At 40.7% G+C, this 23,068-nt stretch overlaps 1 protein-coding gene across 4 annotated transcripts in view; it reads right to left on the bottom strand.

Annotated features, from left to right (window-relative positions):
• Nucleotides 1-23,068, bottom strand: part of LOC130076858 (protein phosphatase 3 catalytic subunit alpha) — a 145,378-nt gene that overhangs the window by 5,339 nt on the left and 116,971 nt on the right. For 2 of the 4 annotated variants that reach the window (XM_056242132.1, XM_056242134.1), the window contains exons 8-13: nt 18,810-18,904; nt 8,160-8,285; nt 7,998-8,069; nt 6,155-6,181; nt 4,474-4,558; nt 1,886-1,983 (exon numbers count right to left, since the gene is read on the bottom strand). In XM_056242132.1, coding sequence (XP_056098107.1) covers nt 1,886-1,983; nt 4,474-4,558; nt 6,155-6,181; nt 7,998-8,069; nt 8,160-8,285; nt 18,810-18,904 — 503 coding nt within the window. The remainder of the gene's footprint in view (nt 1-1,885; nt 1,984-4,473; nt 4,559-6,154; nt 6,182-7,997; nt 8,070-8,159; nt 8,286-18,809; nt 18,905-23,068) is intronic. The other 2 variants (XM_056242133.1, XM_056242135.1) reach the window with 1 other exon arrangement.

Raw genomic sequence — 23,068 nt, 5'->3', positions numbered from 1 at the left:
GGGGCATCTATTGTGATTCTACCAATGTTGTAGCAGAACATCGCTGACATCAGTCTGTCTCTGGCATGTTCCCAGACCAGATAGCCACATGCAAACATGGCCACTCATATCAAATTTGGGTTACATGTTGTATTGTTTAAGTAAATCTAGTTTTTCAAACTAAAGCTAAACCTAAAAGAAAACATAAGCAATGAAATTACTGCATAGAATCAAATGTTTCCAAATGAAGTAATAGACAGAACATGCCAGTACGACAAGAGCAAGTTTGATTTCTGCCTTGATTTGTGAAAGACAAGACCAATTAAATTTAATTACATCTTGTCAGTTTTGTGTATTCTGTGTAAAGGAGCATGATGTTACAGATATAAGATAAGACTTAATGAAGTATCACTAGACAATGTGCAAAAATTACACATTTATTCATGGCTCCTTATGATGACAAAACAGCATTACAAATTTTAATTGTGTTATTTTAGGTACATTCTTCCCTTTCTGATTCACTATGTCCAGCATCACAACACTGTCGTGTATTAAAATGATTACAAGGAGAACCCATAAAATCAAAAGCAGATGATGTTATTGCACTCCAAAAAGTGGAAAAAGGTATTTAAATAAAACAAAAATGTATTTAACAATTAAAATTTGGTCTTTCACTTTCTCTGGAAATTGGAACAAAAATATTCATAACCTGCACTCTGTATATCTAAATAAATAAATAATTTTCTCTAGAGTGAGAATGTCCTCTTCCTCTAATACCACCTCCAACGACTATAAATAGCAATCAGCAAATCATGTTTTTTTTTTATTGAGAAAAAAGGGACAAGCACTTCTATTTGTACTGTCCCAAATTCCAGTTTCAACAGAAATTACAGTTCTGTTCAAAATTCTGGTTAAGACTGCATTTATTTGATTAAAAATACAGTAAATACAATAATATTGTAACATATTATCACAATTTGAGACAATTGGTCTCAATATATGAGAAATCAAATTGCATCCATTAACTAATTTCATTTTAATATTGTGGCCTTTAGCAGTCTTGTTCTTATAAAACAATTAATAAATCTAAATGTGCTAGTTTTGCTGTTATGTTAATTGCAGCCAAATTCTCTGATCTTTAAGACATCTTCAATCTTTAAGATTCCTTACTGATATCTTGTCCACCAAAAGCGGTGTTAAATCTGGACACAGTGAATCTAAGGTTTAAAAGTGCACTGAGAACATGTTGCCTGAGTCATGATTCGATCTTGTACAAAAGCATTTGTGTTGATTCACTTGGGGCTCCTTTGAATAAATGGTGGCAAAGAGTGAAACTATGTTTCTTAAGAACAGATGATCTGAATTATACTTGCACAACTGATTATACCTGCAGTTTCTAGGGAGACAGGAGAATGAAGAAGAGACAATATTTGAAAAAGATTGGAAAGAGAGAGAGAGAGAGAGAGAGAGAGAGAGAGAGCGAGAGAGAGAGAGAGAGAGAGAGAGAGAGAGAGAGAGAGAGAGAGAGAGAGAGAGAGAGAGAGAGAGAGAGAGAGAGAGAGAGAGAGAGAGAGAGAGAGAGAGATAAAAGCCAAAGGAAAAGAAGCAAAGAGGAAAGAATATAAGTTTCACAACACAACCACCAGGGTGTGCAGAGAGTATACAGTGAATAAACATACCAGACTGTGCATATTTGTACATTACATATGTGTTAAGCTGAAATAGAGTAGAGTCGGCTGTAAATATGAAAACACTACCTGGGGAAATTAAAAGATGTAAATCATCTCTAAATTTACTGATTGATACTGTGAAAATGACAGCCATGGAAAGAGCTCTGATTTGGAAAGAAATATTAAAGTGATTTACATATTCCTGACCACAAGACGAGTGTGTGTGCGCTTCTCACCATTCTGGAGTTTCTCTTTGCCTCCAGATAGAACGCCACTGGGCAGCATGCCAGTCGGAGTGAGACCTTTCAGCGTCAGAACGCTCTCACTCTCTTCTCTGCAAAAGAAACATGTTGTTATCCACAATACTAACACACAAAGATAAAAAAAAAAAAAAAAAAAAAAAACAACCCAAACAAAGTAAAAAAAACGTACACAATACCTGCCAATGACAAAATAATTTAGTTTACCTTCTTACTTAACGATTTTCTTTTAATAAACTTTATATTTATATCAGAAAATATTTTCCCCCGAGTATAAATTAATTATTTTGCAGATTATTTGGTGATCTTTAATTTCTCATATTTTATTGTATTGGTTATTTAAAATAAAAAACTTACTAGATACATTTCTGATAGTAAAGCTGCCTTTTCACTATCTCTGACAAATGACAGAGCAGAAGTTATTAATTTCCAATGTAGAGTAGTACAGAATCTGCGCAGAGTTCCGATCAAATGCATATGGAGAAAATTCGAATGTGATGTATTCTACTCAAAACTATGAGCACAAGGTGAACATTTCCGATATTTTCCCACTTAAATAATTTAACAACACTATTTCTGTAAAAATGCCGGTTATGAATAATTATGTCCTAAATAATCATTTTATAATTATTGCAAATTATTGCACTTATTGACAGTAATGTGTTTTAAATAAGTGGAGGGTAACAGCTGATTCACAACCAATTTGTAAGTTCAATAGTGGTCGAAACAATCGTACCTGATAAGATTAATAGGAAAGGCAGATTAACTCTTCAACAATGGTAAAAGCTGTGACAGATGTTTTCTTTAGTAGATGGTTTGCAGGTCTTTGACTTCACTTACATAAGCAAGAGTCAGATTTTTTTTTTCCATATGAAGTTATAGCTACTAGCAAAGTAACTACTGTATATGACCTAATGCGTTTCTACTCGCGATTGACACTTGTTCTACTAGTTTTCATTTTGCATTTGTACAAAAGGAAAAATTTGGCACACCATAGCTCCATAAATACAGAAATTATTTATTGCACATTATCACCAAAAGTGATGTTTCGAATCGTATGGCTCTTCGTCTAATTATTAGGCCCCAATACACAATATATTAGACAACATGACTACATCACCTGATTAAAAAAATAAATTACAAACATATATGTATACATGCAGTACCATAATGATGGTCAAATTTTACTTACAAAACACAAACCTTTAATCATACTCGTACTGGGAAGACATTTAAGATCCGAGGAATGATTTCCTGTAAGACTTGCCCTTGTGGACTTTGCTACATTGGCAAAACTAGCACACAGCTTAAAATCCATATCTCTGAACATCAAAGTGCAATCCAGTAGCAAAATACTTTTTTAAGTTGAGACATTGGGATTCCACAAGTCTGTATATTGGCATAGAAGCAGTAAACTTGCCTTCAAGAAGGTGTGAAATTAACAATTTGGGTTTAAAGCATGAAACTTACTGTATTTACACTTTGGACACAGTATAACCTAATGGGTCTCAGTGAACAGTTTGATATTCGCTCTTCTCTTTAATAATTTATAATGGATTTTTTTGTGATATTCTGTTCAGGTGCAGTAAGGTTTAAGTAAGTTGTTTATTGTAACTGCCATAGTAACATCCAACTCAGTCACTTGCATTTATCAATCTTTTTGCATGTTTTCCATTCAGTAGTTGTTAGTTACTCTTGTCTATCCTTTTGTTAATTCCGTGTGATAAGGTAAGAGGCTCTACAAGTTAACAATATCTCACAAATCCTTCAGATTGGTCAGATGACCAACTTCCTCCAATTTATAAAACTAATTCAGTCAACAATCTTCCATGATTGTTCTTAATTGTAAAGATGAAATTCCTTTGCTGGTGCCCCGTAATAGAGGAAGGACACTCTCACACTCACCTTAGGTTACGTGTGACCAAAAACTCAATATTAATATTGATACTAAATATTAATATTTAAGATCATAAATCTAAATATTCACTACTAGATAGCTAGATCACTACAACCATATACAGAAACGTGCTGCAAATAGCACAGACCACAATGGAAATGTTTCAAGGGGACCCCAACATGTGACGAACCTGGCTGGGACATGCTTATTGGTCAATGTCTACTCGTCAGTGGTGTTTTTGATGACCCGAAAGCTGAGATTTTTGTTTATTTTAACATCCTGATTGTATGTTCGTACAGATAATACTCATTGTATGCTCGCGTTTCGGTATTTGGCTGCATTGTGAGTATTTGCAGCACATGTGGTGTCAAACTAAATAAGTTATTTTCTTAATTTGCTGGTGTTTTTTCGATTTGCATGCGTCTTCTTCAGTTGCAGCGCGTTGAGCTCTCTCGGCCACCGTACATATGGCTCGAAACGTCACTTTTGTTGAGAACATGCAATGATTTTTTTTATTTTATTTATGGAGCTTTGGTGTGCCAACCTTTTCCCATTTTGTTACAGTTTTATTTTTTTGTGATTGAGCACCCCTACTGAGCTTTTTGCCTGCAGGATGTGCTCACTTTTGTCTAATTAAATTTTGCACATGTACACAAAGTAATCTTACCGAAGAACCGAGAAAACTCGAGCCATCTTTCCAATGGCACGGATCTTGTTTCGGATTACCTCCTTGCGCGCAGAAGCTGTGGCACCTGTGTGACACACATACACATAAATATATATGTCAGTGTTACATAACAGTATACAAACAAAAACAAACATGCTTGAAGAGTCGCTTACAAACATGCTTGAAGAGCCACTTCATTAAAACACAACCAGCCACTTAATCTCCAAACCTCACAATTTCAAACGTTCACAAGCCACAATTACATCCTGCCTTTAATGTCCAGAAAGACAAATGAATTCATTGGGTGAACACTTCCTTTGGAGTATAATCACTGCAGGGGAAACTCAGTTGGCAGAACGTGCTGTTTCAGCACACTAAGGGCAGATCAATAGAGATCCTCACAGTGGCCCACATCTCAGGACTGAAATGCATGCTAAGCATTCTGTTAGCCTGCTATCGATCCTTACAGTCATGGATATGGATATGGTTTGGTTAATCATAGTGCCATCCTATACAGATGCTAAAGAGAAGAACCTTGTTGGTTTTAATTGAGATTCTACCTAGTTCGTCAAGGTAAGATTATAGACAACAGTGTGATGAGAAAATAGCAATACAAGGGAGTGTCTTGCATAGGAACAGGTTGCAGCACAGAGATTTTTGAGTGTTTGAATGAATGTTATATTTGTTTAAAATTTGGTGATACAGCGGCCCTAAAATGTAGTCACTGTTAAAACTTATTTAACTTTTAAGTGTGGCTTCTGTGTCCAAATTAGGAGTTACATCATTCAAAAAATTTGATTAGTGAGGTCAATTCACTTTAGATTTTTAGATAGTTTCACAATTTTAAGCAGGGGTTACAGCCCCTGATCACGTAATGATCAGAAAGACATCTTAGGCTGCTGTGTTACAACAAATGTCAACTTTATTGTGTCGAGTTAAAAAGAGTTACGCTTTCTAGAGCCCCACATTCTGTTACATACTGTTAAGCTCTGTCCAGCTTTTTTGTACATAAAAACTTATGTAAAGGACCCCTAGGAACCATGGTCGACCACGCTAGTTATCCAGGGCTTGTTTAATACTAGTTTACCAGTCATTCAAGCAACCAACTGAGTAGTTGTTTTTTTAAAGTATGTCATTTTGCACATCACTAGTTTAAATACATTTTGGGATTACTGTATTTATACAGTGGTGGAAAACAAGGAAAATGGCAAAAAAAAATTAGGAAATGATGACAATGTGATGTGAATTGGTGTGAGAGATAAAAAAAGAGAATATAGAGAGAATATAAAAGATGAAGGCACTGTGTTGAGGTTCTAAGAACTGCAAAACAATTTATAAGGTTCACATACTCTTATACTCACATCGGTGTCTTCTAATTTCAGAAAAATGTTAGTGGTCTGCCTGATTGCATACTCACCCCACTTAGTAAACAAAATTCTTGTCTTTTCAAACAGTGCAAGGAATTCACACGCAACTAGCAATGGCCTTTTAATAGTTTGAAAAACGATGTCAACTACTCATCCAGTTCATGGTGACCAGGGTGCATGAAACAAAAGAATTAGTACCTATGGATAGTATAAGTAGGTTCATTAGTGAATTTTTGGTGTTAGCTTAATCAACCAACTAGAAAAAGGTACAAACAAGAGGCATGACACAGCATTGGATGTCATGGAGGTTGTACCTTTCTTGGGCCCATATATTAGCTGTCCTTCTCAAGATACACCCCCAGAAGAAACAGAAAAAGAACAGAAGAATGATCAATGAATGGCTGAGGAATGACATAGAGAGAAAGAGAGAGAAAAGTGGCAAAAAAGCGCATCCATCAAAAGAAATAAAAGAGAAGAAATGCTTTAAAGAACTCTGAAAAAAGAGAAAGAGATTCATTAGATGAAGCAATATTGAGAGGGAAAGAGATGGACAAAATGAGTGAGAAAAAGAAAAGACAAAAGAGAAACAAAATAAAGATTATTAAATGGATAAAAAAAATAAAAAAACTGTCAGAGAGAGTGAGAGTGTAGCATCAGAGCATCTCAATGTTAGTGTTTATAAGTTTGTGAACTCCTTAAAGATTTCTGGTCAATCGTTTATTTGTCATCTGACAGTTTATGTTTATTTGGAATGGCAATTAATTGCATTTTTTTTTCTTACCATGGCTGTATGGTAGAAAAAGATAAAAAACAAAATTGTATATTTAATGTAATAATCCAAGTCTTTGCTCTTTGATTATTTCATTTAAAAGTCTGAGACCACACTGAATAATCTTTTTCATTTGTAATTAAAAAATGCAAACAAAGTATAATTAGAAAATTAATTAGAAATATTTAAAATTCTGCACTAACATTTCTAACTCAGATGTTCTTGCTTCCACACGCTCTGCTGTCAATAAAGCAAAACTATATTCTGAAATGAATACAAATTTCACTTTGAAATTATGCTGATGAAAAAATTATGTATTGAAAAAAATTAAATTATGAATAAAGTTCAAAAAAAAAAAAAAAAACGTATCTCAGACATCAGAAATCTCAGACATTTGGAACCCACTATCTGTGTTTATTACATTCTAAATATTATAATATTCTGTACCTGTTTTAACATATGTCCTACTGAATCTTATTTTGCTTATACCTTAAAGGTACTGTATGTCATTTTTTGTATGCAATATGTTTGCTGAGATGCTTTAGAACGTGCTAAAATTTCAAATACTTGTTTCTCCGGAAAAAAAAAATGCTACAAAACAATGCTTCCTTTTTTGAATGTCTGTTTTTGTGTTTTGTCTGTGTGATTCCACCCACTGCCAATTTACTCAATAGTATTTCGACATCCTGGGTTGCCAGTTGGTGACACAGCATATTGTGGCCATGAAAGCCAGCAAGCGAACTGGGTCAAGATCGCAGATTCTATCTGACCTCATCAATAAAAAACATTTATACATTAGCTGATCAACGTACAGTGTAAGGCTTGTCGCATTCCATTGTCAAGTGTGCTCGTTCCCGTTGCGTCTTCTCAATCCGGCAACCCGAGTGTGCACTGAATCTGAGGAGGGCACGGTGGAAACAACTCTCTCCAAAACTTGGAATTGAATTTTGACTGCAGTATCCATTTCAACCACTAGCTGTCAATATTACATACTGCACCTTTAAAATTTGACATAAAAGCTGTTAGGAACAGAAAGGTGCTCCATATGGTGCATTTCATGCTGATGTGTATAAGTGAGTCTATTAACGTCTTACATTTTGTTGGTATGCTTTGCACAGGATTTAAACATCAGCTAGCTACTGACTGTCATTTAGCAGACACTTTTCCCCTACATAAAAGAATCAGGTCCCTTTGAGTTGTAAGACCAGCAGCATCTAAATAACTTAAGGGCAAATGGTCCAGTAATATTCCAGATTTATTTAGAAGGAATAGATGGAGAGTACCCCCTTGTGAACCCAACCATGCACTTTACTTTCAAACTTCCTGTAATGTTATATAGAAACAGGATGACGCATGTGCTTGCTTTGCATGTGCTTGTAATTTCTTACCATCTATCTCTTCATCAGTGGTCAGCTCATCATTGGAGCAGATGCTCAAGACATTTACCAGCATCTCAGTCACTACGGGGAACAAGAAAAATAGAGAGTTTGTTCGCTGCACTTATTGAGGATTTTATGCCACATAAAATCTGTTGAAGGCAAATGGTTTACCTTTCTCCCCAACGAAGGGCAAAGACCAAGTGAAGACATCCATGAAGTTAGGCAGCCAGTAAGGATGAGGGGAACAGTTAAACTGTCGAATGTTCATGACATTATTCTCATATTTCAGCACAGCAGCTGTATAAGGAAGAGAGGTACAAAAAGAAGAGAAAGCATAAAGAGAGAGTATGGGAAAGTGGTGTAAATGATACAGCTGGAATCTGCCAAACGCTACATCAGATCTCAACACTGTCTCAGATGTACAACAGACTCCCTCCCTCACTCCCTCCCATGTTTAAATGCCAAAAATATATAATGGATGTGGAACTCCATCTTCAAAACATATTTTGAGATTGAATAACCAGAATATGAATTTTACTTTTAGCTCCTATGTCATGTATTTTTAATGAAATCTTCCTGGAGATGGCTAACTCCATGTGATCAATCCTGACCGATGTGGCGACCAATGTGCGCATGCCCTATATCTGTCGAAAGTTGACACCACACATTACAACTCACGGAGGGGGACTTTCCTGTCCCATCATCTTAGTGGTGTTTGAGAATAGCAGGTCGTCAAACATGGAGTGGCTAGCAGGTGTCAATCACATGTCAAATACCAGACATAAAAGTTTACGCTGAACATAAACACGCCTTAAATATCACTCACGGTCCACTGCCTATACATCTTAGCGGGATATATATTATCAGATAATGCAACATTGCTATTAATTACATAAAATATTATCTTTCCTCAGTCTATAATTAGGTGATGGTCCACACCATAAATGCCTCAGAAAAGCTGACCTTAAAGTCCACCCACAGAAACTGCAGAGGTTGTGCCAGACAGAGTGAGAGAAACAACTAACTTCCCTCCAAACAACACAAACTTTAAACATTAAAATGTTTCCATGGAATAAACTAGAAGGGAAGAGGAAAAGGGAAAAAGTCAAATTAAAGGATTTTAAATACGTATACAGTCCACTACCACTAGATGTCTCTCTACATTTTAAATCACAAACCAACTTTGTTTATGCACCATTTTAATTACCACCCATTAAAATGCAATTCACTTATATTGTCCAGCAGTATAATTTATATGATTTTTTTTTTTTTAATAATACATATTCTGTTTAGCAACTCGGTTAATAAAACTACATGTAGAAAGACTATTTTAAAAAAAGTGTTTCAGATCATTAAGTATAGCATGTAATACCACTGTCACAATTGAATGTGATGTCATGTTTTAAATATACACTTACTGAAAGACGTCCATGGTTGATGAAATTTACAGAATGAAATCTAGAGATGTCATAAAGAGACGGCCATAGGCTATATTTTAATTATTTCATGATGATTTTCTTTTGAATACATTTAGGTTCCATTTCAAATTTCTTACATATAAGATAAAAACGACTTTAAATAATCAGTTAGATTACTGCATAGCTTCATAAAAAACAGGGTTGCTGAAATCTGTTCCTATAGGGGAAATCACTGGTGTGAGGAACTCCCACTTCAGAGCAATAATCAGAATGAGGACGAGAGTTCTCCTCTCTTTCATCTGGCATCTTCACTTTATCCTTCCCTTCATTCCTGCACACCAGTCACAACCGACCCTGCTGTGCCAAAACCTTCCAGGCCCACACAAGCTTTACCAGTGATCCATGACCTGCTACGTTGTCATGGTAACAATGATAAATGCTTTCACCAATAGTAATGAAATCAAAATCATGAAATACCATGACATTCGGATCATGTTCCCCTACAGCTTTCTTCAATCTCCTACATCTGGCAATTTCAACAAAAATGATCAAAGGAAGGAATCTGCTAAATTTCTTATTTGGATTTGTCAGGACTGTGCCATCAACAGATGAAGGAACCCTCTGCATTTGAATCAATACTCAGAATAAGCTCAGTGGGCCAGCAGAGGTTGTCTATCACCCTGCTGCTTTCTCCTATATTCTCCATAATGACAGCCAAACAACAGTTACGTGTTCAACAACGCTAGAAAACCTTGCCAGACCAGTGAAGAGCTGATTGTCATTTGTGTGTTGTTCTTGCTGCAGAATTTTTTTGTGCCGTGTCAGGGGTTGCTTGATTGACTCTTATTTGCACAGTCAGGGCTGTGGTGCTCATGGTCAGCATATGATGGATGGCTGGTGCTCAATCTGGCAACCCTTTGGAGTGATGGATATCCCGGGCTTCCCCCCACCGGGCTCGAGTTACAGCGCCAGTCGATTGGCCATCAATCTCCTCACACGCTTGTGTCCAGACTTCATTTGGTGCATAAAAAGGTTCGATCTTCACCCCTCCTCCACACTCATCTACTTAATTCAGGCTTGAAGGAATAATTAAGTTTTGCTGGCCTTCAGAGAGGAAAATTGAGGGAATAGCAGACCAAAAATGCAGCGATAACACTGAAATGCACATATCTTTGCTTATAATCCATCTATATAAATTAAGAATGGTTGAACGAATTGGGGTTTTCAACCCATGATACATGATGTATCTAAAAAAAAAATAGGGGTGGATAAATAAAATGTATATACTGATAAAAAAAAAAAAAAGCTTTTCTTTTAAACTTTATATTCATCAAAGAATCATGAAAAAACTATCACGGTTTCCACAAAAATAATAAGCAGTAAAGGTTTCAACATTGACAATAGTTATTTGAGCACCAAATCAGCATATCAGAATGATTTCTAAAAGATCGTGTGACACTGAAGACTGGAGTAATTGTTGTGTAAACTTACCCTTATATACTGTAGGTTTGATGAGATGTGTTAAAAGGGCTGTCAATGTTAACGCATTAAAGCATGCGATTAATTCAAAATCCTTAACGCGTTAAAACAATTTAATGAAAATAAATTACTTAAGCACGTGAAATTGCATCAATAACGTCATTTATGGCACGCAGTTAGATGATCTTAGAAGTCAGGAGTTTATCGCAGCATCAACAATGCACCTGTTACCCTGGTAGGCGCAAATTTCTATTCTGACCCTTTAACCCAATTTCACTTCTCTGTTGAGACCAGATCATTTTAAGCAGCTAAACTCCGGGAAAGTTTTCAGTCCAATAATCCAGAACAATCCAAAACAATCTGTCCAAAACAGCACTAATGTAAAGAAAACCAGGCAGAGAGAATAGAGAATCACTTTGCAATTTCAGTGAATAAACGCTGAATTAAAGCGACAGCGCACGGTTCGTGGTCAAAATGAACACAGATTGACCTGAAAATGTAGTAATTTCACCATAAATGCATTTAATTCAATAAAATGTAGTAGTCTCACCATAAATGTATTTAATTAAATTTTTTTCACAGTCATCTTTTATACTTTAAGACCAGGGTTAAGCAAGGAAAAATACAATTTAACCCAACAAGGACATAATAATGAACGACACTCGTCTCATTCGTGGAGGTGGAAAAACAAGTTCTTTGTGACATGCAAGATTTATTGTATTAAAATTTAAATGCAAAAGAAAAGGCATTAGAGTCGGCTGTTTTTGTCAATTTTAAAATGTTTGCATGGTTAAATATTTTACCAGTTACTTGAGCAACTAAATATATAGAGAAGTAATGCATGGAATTATAGGCCTGTATACGTTGATTAAATTGTGTTTAAACGTGCATACGCCCATTCAAGTTTGTATGTGTACAAAAGAGAATCGCAATGCTGACAAAACTTTTTTTTTTTTATAAAAGTGGCTGCATAACGATACTCGGTTACTAACGTAACCTCGGTTCTCTCTAGAGAGGGAACGAGTATTGCGTAAGTTTAGCTTACGCTACGGGAAAGATTCATCTTCTCGAGATATTGAAGCCAAAAAATTATCCTAATTTTGTATTCATTGTCAACGCAGTGCAGCAGCTAGCAGACCTAGAGCAGGCAGTCTAGCGTGCTCATTGGCTGCCCTGCAGGCAACTGCTGCAGCCTACCAGTGAGCCCGGCGTGACGTCACGCCCAATGAAGGGCGCTCGCGCCTTCATAGCGTCACAGCCCGCCAGAATGGGCGTGGCTTAGCGTATAAAAGAAGGGGCTCGTAGGCTGAATTCCCTGGTTTTTCGACAACTGAAGCGAAGTCGCTCGTGGCGCGAGCACGGCCGGTTACGCAATACTCGTTCCCTCTCTAGAGAGAACCGAGGTTACGTTAGTAACCGAGTATCGTTCTCTTACGAGAGGTTCTCTCGTATTGCGTAAGTTTAGCTTACGCTACGGGAACACTTTGTCAACGCCGTGCGCGCCAAGCATCCACCATGAGACCCCGAACTTCAGGGGAGCCCAATAAGTGGGAAAAATAAGGTGGCCAGCCATGCGGGCCATCACTTGTATATAAGCACACATAGGGAATACAGAGCAGCGCGGTGGTCTGTATAGGCACATGGCACATACCCTACTGGTGCAGCTCAACCAGGAGAGCTGAGTCACGTGAGAGTGATCTGAGCAGAATATCTGGGCAGAATACACATCCCTTTCAAACTGACAAAAGTTTAGCCTGCAAGGCGGGAACCTCTAGGTTATAAAACCTGACAAAGGTAGACGGGGAGCTCCAGCCCGCCGCTACACATATGTCATGGATAGAGATCCCACTGGACCACGCCCACGACGAGGCAACGCCTCTCGTGGAATGAGCCCTGATACCCAAAGGGCATTGCAGACCTTTTGACGCGTAAGCGGCTGCTACAGCGTCCACTATCCATCTGGACAGGCTCTGTTTCGAGGAGGCGAGACCCTTGGTGCGCCCTCCAAACGAAACAAACAGCTGTTCCGAACGCCTGAAGGAGGCGGAGCGCGTAATGTAAAACCTCAGCGCCCTAACAGGGCAGAGGAGATTCACATCACTTTCGCTGTCAGATGCTGGCAGAGCTGACAGTGAAATGACTTGCGCTCTGAATGGAGTGCCCATCACTTTAGGGACATAGCCATGTCTAGGTCTGAGGATGACTTTAGAGTCATTCGGCCCGAACTCCAGACACGATGCGCTGACAGACAGCGCGTGCAGGTCCCCCACACGTTTTACTGACGACAGTGCAATCAGAAAAACGGTTTTTAGTGATAGATATTTCAACCCCACGGAGTCCAGTGGTTCAAATGGAAAAGCTTTCAGGGCCTCGAGGACCAATGAAAGATCCCACACAGGAACCGACGGGGGGCGCGGCGGGTTCATCCTTCTAGCTCCTCTAAGGAAGCGGATGACCAGCTCATGTCTTCCCAATGACTGGCCGTGCGTCGGCTCTGCGAACGCTGCCACGGCCGCCACATACACTTTGAGCGTGGATGGGGACCTCCCCTTATCCAACATCTCTTGTAGGAAAGTGAGCAGATGCGCCACCCCGCATGTCCGCGGGTCCAGACCTCTGTCGGTGCACCATCTGGAGAACACCGACCACTTAGACGCGTAGAGCCTTCTCGTGGAAGGAGCTCTAGCCTGTGTGATTGTGTTCATCACTCCTTCTGGCAGGGTAACGAGTACCCGTTGATCAACCATGCGTGCAGAGACCAGCGCTCTGGATAGGGATGCCAGATCGCGCCGCGAGCCACGGAGCTGTGCGTGACAGCTGTGTCAGTTCCGGGAACCAAATCTGATTCTCCCATCGCGGGGCTATGAGGAGCACCGAGTGGCGTGCTTCCCTGATTCTCTTGAACACTTGAGGTAACAGAGAGACCGGAGGGAAAGCATAAAGCGGGAGGCTGGGCCAAACCTGGGCCAGCGCGTCCTCGTCTTTCGTAAAGAATATCGGACATTGAGCGTTGTCTTTTGACGGAAATAGGTCGACCTCCGCTCTGCCGAATAGGCGCCACAGTTTCTGGACCGTTTGTGGGTGCAGGGACCATTCCCCTGGGGGAACATTGTCCCTGGACAGTTTGTCTGGGCCGTCGTTCAAATGGCCAGGCACGTGCGTCGCCCTCAGCGAACGCAGGTGCATCTGAGACCACATAAGGAGGCGTTCCGCCAGATTGCAGAGATTCCTGGATCTGACACCGCCCTGACGGTTGACATAGGATACCACAGACATGTTGTCCGAGCGGACAAGAACATGTTGGTCCTGTATGAACGGGAGGAAGCACTTCAGTGCGTTCTCGACCGCTAACATCTCCAGACAGTTTATGTGGAAACACTTCTCTTGATCTGACCACTGGCCGAAGGCCGGTCTGTGACTTTTCGGTAAGAGATGGTTCCCATCATCACTCCCTGCTGGTACAAGTCGGCTACTAACCAGGGCTGCAGAGCCGCTATGCAGGTCTGAGTCACTCTGATTTTCTGGCCGCCAGACACCCAAGCTCGGCAAGACGCGCGAGCATTCAACCAGCGCTGGAGCGGGCGCATGCGCAGTAGGCCCAGCTGAAGGACCGCTGCAGCTGACGCCATACAGCCCAACATCCTTTGAAATGTTTTCAGAGGGAGAAAGCTGCCCTTCTGGAAAGATGCGGCTAGGTGTCGAACACGGCGCGCGCGCTGCGTCGATAAACATGCCGTCATAGTCACCGAGTCCAGTTCTATTCCTAAAAAGGAAATTGACTGGCTGGGCGTTAATGAGCTCTTGGTCCAGTTGACCGTGAGACCCAAGCTTTCCAGGTGACTGAGAAGCACTGTTCTGTGAGACATCAGTTCTGTCTCTGACTGTGCCAATATCAGCCAATCGTCCAGGTAGTTCATTATTCGCAGCCCCTGACTTCTCAGGGGGGCGAGCGCCGCGTCCATGCACTTCGTAAATGTACGGGGTGCTAGAGACAGGCCGAACGGCAGGACGGTGTATTGATATACCTGACCGTCGAAGGCGAATCTCAAAAATCGCCTGTGACGGGGTATTATCTGAATCTGAAAATAGGCATCCTTCAGATCTAGAGAAATAAACCAGTCCCTCGGGCGAACGTGCGCGAGGATTTTTCTGGTCGTAAGCATTTTGAACGGTCTTTTCGCAAGCACCTTGTTCAAATGTCTCAGATCGAGGATGGGCCTGAAGGCTCCGTCCTTCTTGGGTACGAGAAAATATCGGCTGTAAAAGCCTGACTCGCTCAGAGAAGGCGGTACCCTTTCTATTGCCCCTTTGCACAGCAGCTTTGCTATTTCTGCGTGAAGTAGGTGTGCTACTTCCGCATTCACTATCGTCGCGGTCCGGGCTCGGAAGCGCGGGGGACGGCGAATGAATTGAAGTGTATAGCCATGCTTTATTGTGCTCAGCACCCATTCTGAAACCCTTGGGATAGCTTCCCATGCAGCTACGTGAGCCGCTAGGGGGCGAATGGCCTCCAGGTTCAGATCGCCGCCATCCGCGGGCTTGTGAAAACTGAACCGGAGCCGAAAGCGTGGCGCGCGCGCTCTCGGTTCTGGGCAATGGCTGCTCGCTGAAAACCGAAACCGGCTGATTTATGTGGAATGTCCCAATCATAAGGGATGGGGAACATTCTCTTTCCACTTTTTGTCGCGCGAGCAGCGCTCTGGGCGGAGAAGCTTTCTGTAAGCGTGAACGCGTGTGCGCGGGCACGAGACTTACAAGTGTATTTGACGCCCCGATCGAATAGGATGGGGAGCGTCTTATTAACGCCCTGCGCCTTGTGATAACACTTAGACGCGCGGGCGGCGCCCGGGGAGAAGTGTGTGTTAGTAAGCGTGAACGCTCTCTGGCGGGCACGAGACTTACATTCATAACCTGCTTCATTGACCGTGTTACAGAGCGGGCAGACAGTGGGCACAAACCTGTGGACACATTTCTTACACTCAACACTCGAGCGGCTTTTCTGCGCTTTATGAGAGTGTGCTCTGTGAGTGACACGGAACGTGTTGTGCTTGTGTGTAGGGGTGAACACTGGGGCGTGGGCACTTTCACTACACTTAAGACACCAACGGCACTATACTCTTTTGAGATTTCTCTGGGTCGCCGTGAAGACGGCGTATGTGTGCAGGCGAGAGGGTAAATGAACCGGCGCGTTGGCTGCTAAATGGACCACTGCAGTAGCCTGTTTGAAGGGGACTGACAGGGAAATAAACTTTGACGGCGGTCCGGCCGCAGCGGGACACGCGCGTCTTTCTCTCTCATAGTTTGATATGAGTCTTTAGTGATAGAGCGGGCAGAAAAATAGGCATGGGCACGAACTCGTGGACACATATCCTACGTTCAACACTCGAGCGGTTTCCCGCTTTAAGGGAGTGGGCTCTGTTCTGTGAATAACACGGGAAGTGTTGTGCTTGTGTGTAGGGGTGAACACCGAGATGTGGGCACCTTTCTACACTAAAAAACACCATCGGCGTGAGCCGGATCCGAAAACGGCGGCTTGCTGAGGAGAGCCGCATAAATTTTATCTGCTGCGGGAGCCAGGATCGAACACGGGTCTCTGGCGCGAAAGCTTAAGGTTTAGCCACTGAGCCACATGGGGAAACAACGTAAGCTTTAGTTGGCGCGAGCAGATAAGAGAGAGAGCGTCATCACAGTTTTCGTGTGCGTGTCGGCATTGTCTGCAGGCGTGCGTGTTATAACAGGCTCTCTACTGCAGTATAGACATTACCAGCCGCTCGAACTAGGAGGAGCTGGAAAATGTTTGAGAAAAAGAGGGGGTTTGTCAAGCCTCGGCGGGACAAAAAACCACTCTTTCCTTCTTTCGCCGGTGACGCATGCGCTCGGGGCGCGCGCTCGCTTTCTGTACGTAAGAAAGCTGGTCGCGCGAGCTGCATAAATTTTATCTGCTGCGAGAGCCGGGATCGAACACGGGTCTCTGGCGCGAAAGCTTAGAGTTTAGCCACTGAGCCACGGGGGAAACAACGTAAGCTTTAGTTGGCGCGAGCAGATAAGAGAGAGAGCGTCATCACAGTTTTCGTGTGCGTGTCGCTCGGGGCGCGCGCTCGCTTTCTGTATGTAAGAAAGCTGGTCGCGAGCTCAGAGAGGAGAGCTGCATAAATTGTATCTGCTGCGAGAGCCGGGATCGAACACGGGTCTCTGGCGCGAAAGCTTAGAGTTTAGCCACTGAGCCACGGGGGAAACAACATAAGCTTAAGTAGCGCGAGCAGATAACAAAGAGCGCGCGCGGCAGCTTCCTTGTAAAGGAAGCTAGCCGCGGTTAGAACAGCAGTCCAGCAGTCCTCGGACGCGACGGCAGTGAGGCTCGTGAGCGGCAGCTGCGCGTCGGTGAAGGGAGGCGGGGAAGGTGAAAAAGCGAGGCTCGAGGGAGGCTTTCCGGCGAGCGCGTCGCTGTGGCTACAGGCTCCGGCTGCCTTTGGGAACGGCGCTTATCACTGCGCGGTCCCACAAAGGGCGGAGTGACTGCTTCTGCGGAGTCGCGGTAGCTTCCTTGTAACGTAAAGGAAGCTAGCCGCGGTTAGAACAGCAGTCCCTTGTGGCGTGTCCCTCAACCTCATCCTCAGACGCGACGGCAGTGAGGCTCGTGAGCGGCAGCTGCGCGTCGGTGAAGAGAGGCGGGGAAGGCGAGAGCGAGGCTCGAGGGAGGTTCTCCGGCGAGCGCGTCGCTGTGGCCACAGGTTCCGGCTGTCCACAGGAAGTGCGAGGCATCTTGAAAAAGACGCTCGCTGCTCTTTTAGGAGTAAGAGAAAAGAGAATACAACAACAATGTAAAAAGGATACGTCGCCGGATAGCGTAGCTCGCACGGATGGCTGAAGGTGGCGAAGACGGCCGGCTTCCTCAGCGCTGTCCTGGCTGGCTGTTCGCTGTCTCGACGGCGACGGTGGCTTCCCTCAATCCAGCGATGCGAAGAGCTCGCTGAAGAGTCGAAAAATCAGGGAATTCAGCCTACGAGCCCCTTCTTTTATACGCTAAGCCACGCCCATTCTGGCGGGCTGTGACGCTATGAAGGCGCGAGCGCCCTTCATTGGGCGTGACGTCACGCCGGGCTCACTGGTAGGCTGCAGCAGTTGCCTGCAGGGCAGCCAATGAGCACGCTAGACTGCCTGCTCTAGGTCTGCTAGCTGCTGCACTGCGTTGACAATGAATACAAAATTAGGATAATTTTTTGGCTTCAATATCTCGAGAAGATGAATCTTTCCCGTAGCGTAAGCTAAACTTACGCAATACGAGAGAACCTCTCGTAAGAGAACTTCTGGATTTTAAATAAAAATAGTGAGTAGGCCTATGCCTAACTCAAGCAATCTATACACTTCAGGATCAGTTCCGCACTGCAAACGCAGCATATGTGAAAGCACTATAGCGCGTGCTGCTCCTGTACTGCATACGCACCGCAACACACACCGCATACGCACTGCACACGGAGTATGTGTGAAACGGGCGTAAGTGTGCGATTAACCGTGATTAAAATGTTTAATCTATTGACAGCCCTAGTTAAAAGTAATATTTAAGATGTTTATTTATGTGTATACATTTTGATTTTAGACTGTATAAGGGGCAGAAGCAGTGACAACTCTTTATTATATCATTTTGTTTGAAGTTTCTTTTTTTCCTTTATGTTTTGGTTTATTTTTTGGTAGGGTTGCAACTGCAACATATTTTGTGAGTTCCTGTCTTGAAAATAACCCCCTAAAATGTTGTTTTGTAACACTTTGCTGCCTATGTCCTTTTCCATTCTGGTCACAAACATCACACTAACTAACTTGGGTCTGTCCATCTTGTAGCTCAGCAGAGACACGGCAGGCCACATCTGGACATCTGACCGGCTGTCTACTCACACACGCACCATTCAGAGATATGTGTGCATAATACCTTTGTTATTGTAGACATCTAAGTAGTTTGGAGCTGAGAAGATAGTGATGAGAGAGGGGAAGCCCGTAGTTTGACTCTTTCTGTACATGCGATAACTGTGGGTAAAAAAAAAGAAAACATCATCATCACCATCACTTTCCTCAGAATAAACATCAAGACAATGATTACATTTCTTCATTAGGTCCACGCACCTAAGGTGTAACTAGGGCAACAGACACCGTAAACTGTATAGACCCCTAACTTGGCAGGATGGTCCCAATCGTGCACCACTACTCAGGCGCATAGACACACACCTGTCTGACACTTGGTGGCACTATAACATGGTGATTTGCATTTTGGGTCATAACTTTGAACCATAAGGGCTAGAAACATACTTTTTTCTTACCTTACCAGTTTGGCAATGGTAAGCTTATAAAAATGATTCATAATTTTTTGATGATTTTGCAGGAAATGTCATTTTAAGGTCATCTGTCTTTGAGTGGTTAAGTCACGTCCGTAAACAGAAAGAAGACTACTATATGGCGTGCTGAGGATACAGTTGCTTGAAAAAAGATGGTACCTACCTAGGTGGTTTCATACAGATTACATAATTAGTTAGATAATATTTGTTTTTGTTTTAAATTGGTTCATTTAAAAGTATACATTCAAAGCTTTCTATAGACATATTTCTCATGTCTGTAATACCCTGGGTTTCAGTTCATTTTTATGACACACTCCAGAACGAAGTTTATGGACACCAGAATGCGCAGAACGGCAAACGCCAGAAAGCGCACTCTGTTTTTTATTTTTTATTTTACAAAAGCACAACATAATATTATTGTGAGTGTGCACAAATAAAAGTACAGTTTTGAATGATGTCTTACTCTTAACTTAATGACCAAAAATTACGTTTTTTTTATGTTATGTTACGTTGTTACGTCAGGAAAGAAACTAAGTAATCACGCAGGCGTGTTTGTCAACCCCAAAGGGTTAAACTTGTCATCTAGATGGCTCGGCAAAGAGCCTGCAGTCAGAAAGAGAAAAGCGACAGAGCCCGTGCTAAAATGAGAATAAATATCGCCATGGCTTTTAAGAGGTAGTAACAACTCCGAGATCTGAAGGGATTGAAGAAGAGTAACACAATTTTCTCCCCATGAACAGGTAAGACATTTCAGTGTCTCAATATGCAGCTAATTTGCAATGTGTGAACTGATCTAACTGAGCAAACGCTAGATCTAAACAATCAGTAAAATGATTTATTTTAAAAGATATATGCTTTCATTTGGTCAGAAGAAAACAAAGAACTTATTGTCATGTCGATATGACAGATCTGCACTGATGTGGTGATCAGATTCATTCGCGCAGAGAAGCAGTCCGAAACACACCCCACGTTAAAAAAAAAAAACACCTCAGCAAGTAACTTGCAATTTCATGTTTCAAACAGAGAAACAGGCAAATGTTGTGTACAGCAGTTTTAACTTTTATTTACCCAAATAAAACATATTTGTCAAATTGCCAGACATGATTAAATATTCTGCTGTCTTTTTAAAAAGAAGAGAAAATTTTATTTGTCTTTTTGAAGACAATATATATTATAAACTTGTTATAAAGACACACTTATTTACTGTTGTGGTACGCATAATAAAACAAACACTTGTGTATTAAAATGCAAGCATAAGTTATCATGCAGACATCACATTTCTCCTACAAACTATAATACACCAGCTCAGAAGCACCTGCAGTCAAATAATTATTCAATTGACTTTTTCTGACATAAGTAATTTGACAGTATGTTCTGTGTATTTCTACATTCCAGAAATATATTTAATTATTAAATGGTTTGCTTGGTTTTAGTTTCAGTTCTACAAAACTTTTCACATTAGAGTTTAAGCACAGCAGTTCACACAAATAAAAAGGTTATACACTTATACACTATAGGTATATAAACAATACACATATTATAAAAATAAATTATAAAACAATAAAAAAGCCCTTAAGATAGCCCTTATCCAAATGTTAAATATGAGTCCACACATCACATATATTATGATCATATACCTTAGGAAAATAAACATTTTACTCAGCTTTTTTTCTTCTCTTTTAATCTAACAATAAGAGTGATTTCTTGAAGTCGTGAAGTCAGTCGCAGCTTTTGACGCCTGCGTTGCTGTTAACCGTTTCATCAAACACATCATTTAGATTTTATTGCTAAACATCTGCATGGGTCATTGGTGCTTGGTACTTGATGATTGCAGCTTGTGGCTATATTTATTATTATTTTTATATTTACGTTTATCAGCTGCTTCAATAAGTGCCTAAAAAAAGGCACCTAACAGCAAGTAAACAGGATATGTGTGAGAGCAGCTAAATAATTGTTTTTTTTTTTTAATTATAATTGGGACTTTATCATTTTATCATTCAGACATATTCTGATCACAAATTCAAACACATTTTCTTCAGTGAACTTTTTGTTTAGACAGCTGTGTACTTACTTTTAACTTTTAAATTTTAGCATTGCTTTTTAGGTGCCTATTCATTGTCTCACAATACCAAGTAATACCAAGTATACCAAGTTTGGGGTCAGTAATTTTTAAATTGATAATTTTTAAAAAGTGACTTTTATAATTTATAATATTTACAAAATATATTTTATTTATAATAAATGCTCAACTTTTGAATTGTTTTTATATTCATCAAAGAATCCTTAAAAATATATCAAAGTATGTATTAGCATATTAGAATGATTTCTACAGGGTCGGACAATTCATCACGATACGATATGATATCGATTCTCCCGGCCAGCGATACGACAATTGCTGAAACCTAAAAAATTCTGCGATACGATTACAATTCAAGGCTGTTTCGATTTATTTATTTATTTATGGACATTTAGATATTATGTGCCAAGTTTACACAACCAGTTGCATTTTTATTAACTCACAAATGCATAACCAAAATATATAACATGAACGTTTAATTAAACTCTTTGAAAATGGCACATTTGGGACATTTAAAACAGAAGAGTTAATTTGCAAAAAAAAGATGGCTATTAATCAAACTGCAGCAGGCTTGTTTTGATTAAGTAATAATAACTCAAAAAAAAAAAATTCAGGTTACTTACAAAATTAAAGGTCATTCAAAGTATGTTTTTTAAATATATTAAAAGTTAGCTTTTTAGCAAAAGCAGATAACTCCACATTTTGTGTTTCAGAGTTAAACCAAAACCAAGTTTGCTATGATATATAATAAAACACTCGGTTAATCTTTGTAACGTTAATCTCCTCCGCTGACATACATGCCTGACACACTTTATTGTTGTGATTAGACACAATACAGGGAGCTTTTCCCTCACCACTGTAACGTGTTGCTTTAGAAAGGTTCCTAACTAGCAGTCTTGACACCTGACCTGAATACTGCACGCTGATTTGCTAAAACGGACTTATCGTGTTGTGTACACAAACAACAAGGGTGCTTGTCAGTTTCTGCTGTAAAACATGAACTCGCGATGCCTTGACAGTGGACAATACCGGCTTTTATGACAAAACGTGTTTAGGGTTCAGTCAATCTTGTCAGCCGTTTATTTCAGCTGAGGAGATTAACGTTACAAAAGACACACCGGCAGAAAGTATGGTGAGCAAACGGAAATGCCGGAATGGCGGAAATGTTTAGACAGACGTTATGTGAGGATGTGGAGAATGTCAAAATAAAGGTACCTCATATCGATATTTTACATGTGGCATCGATGGATCGTATTGTTAGACGTTTGATCGATGTAATGATCCATATCAATGTATTGTTACACCCCTAATATATATATATATATATATATATATATATATATATATATATATATATATATATATATAAATATATATCAATCTCTTCCTGTCAGAGTGTCTGTTTGTTTTAGCCAGAAAAGGCTGTGAAGTGGGCCTAACTTCTGGCTATCAATTAGTCATGAGACTATAATCACCCAGCAATAAGCATTTTCTCCATCAAAAATGTCACAGTCAAAATCTAGACTTCATTTGTCTAGTCCGGCATTGCTTTGATGTCTCTTTTCATTCGTATGAGCTCTAGTCTCAGTTTGCTTGTAGCATAATAATTATAAATTATCTGTGCAGGATTGCTAATGCGACTTCCGTTCCACGAGCGCTGAGTCTGGATCTCTGATCTCAGTCCTTCTGCTTCCACTGTACTGTTAAAGCAAGAGATCTTGGGCCAGAGCTGCACTAGAGGGACTCTCACTGCAATTAACGCATTGTAAGTAGCTCTGAATC

The sequence above is a fragment of the Rhinichthys klamathensis genome, unplaced genomic scaffold (genome assembly GCF_029890125.1).
Source record: "Rhinichthys klamathensis goyatoka isolate OS25496 unplaced genomic scaffold, OSU_Roscu_1.1 h1tg000695l_1, whole genome shotgun sequence".
Lineage (NCBI taxonomy): Eukaryota > Metazoa > Chordata > Actinopteri > Cypriniformes > Leuciscidae > Rhinichthys > Rhinichthys klamathensis.
The sequence above is the reverse complement of the archived record's forward strand: the minus strand, read 5'-3'. Positions and strand labels throughout refer to the sequence as shown.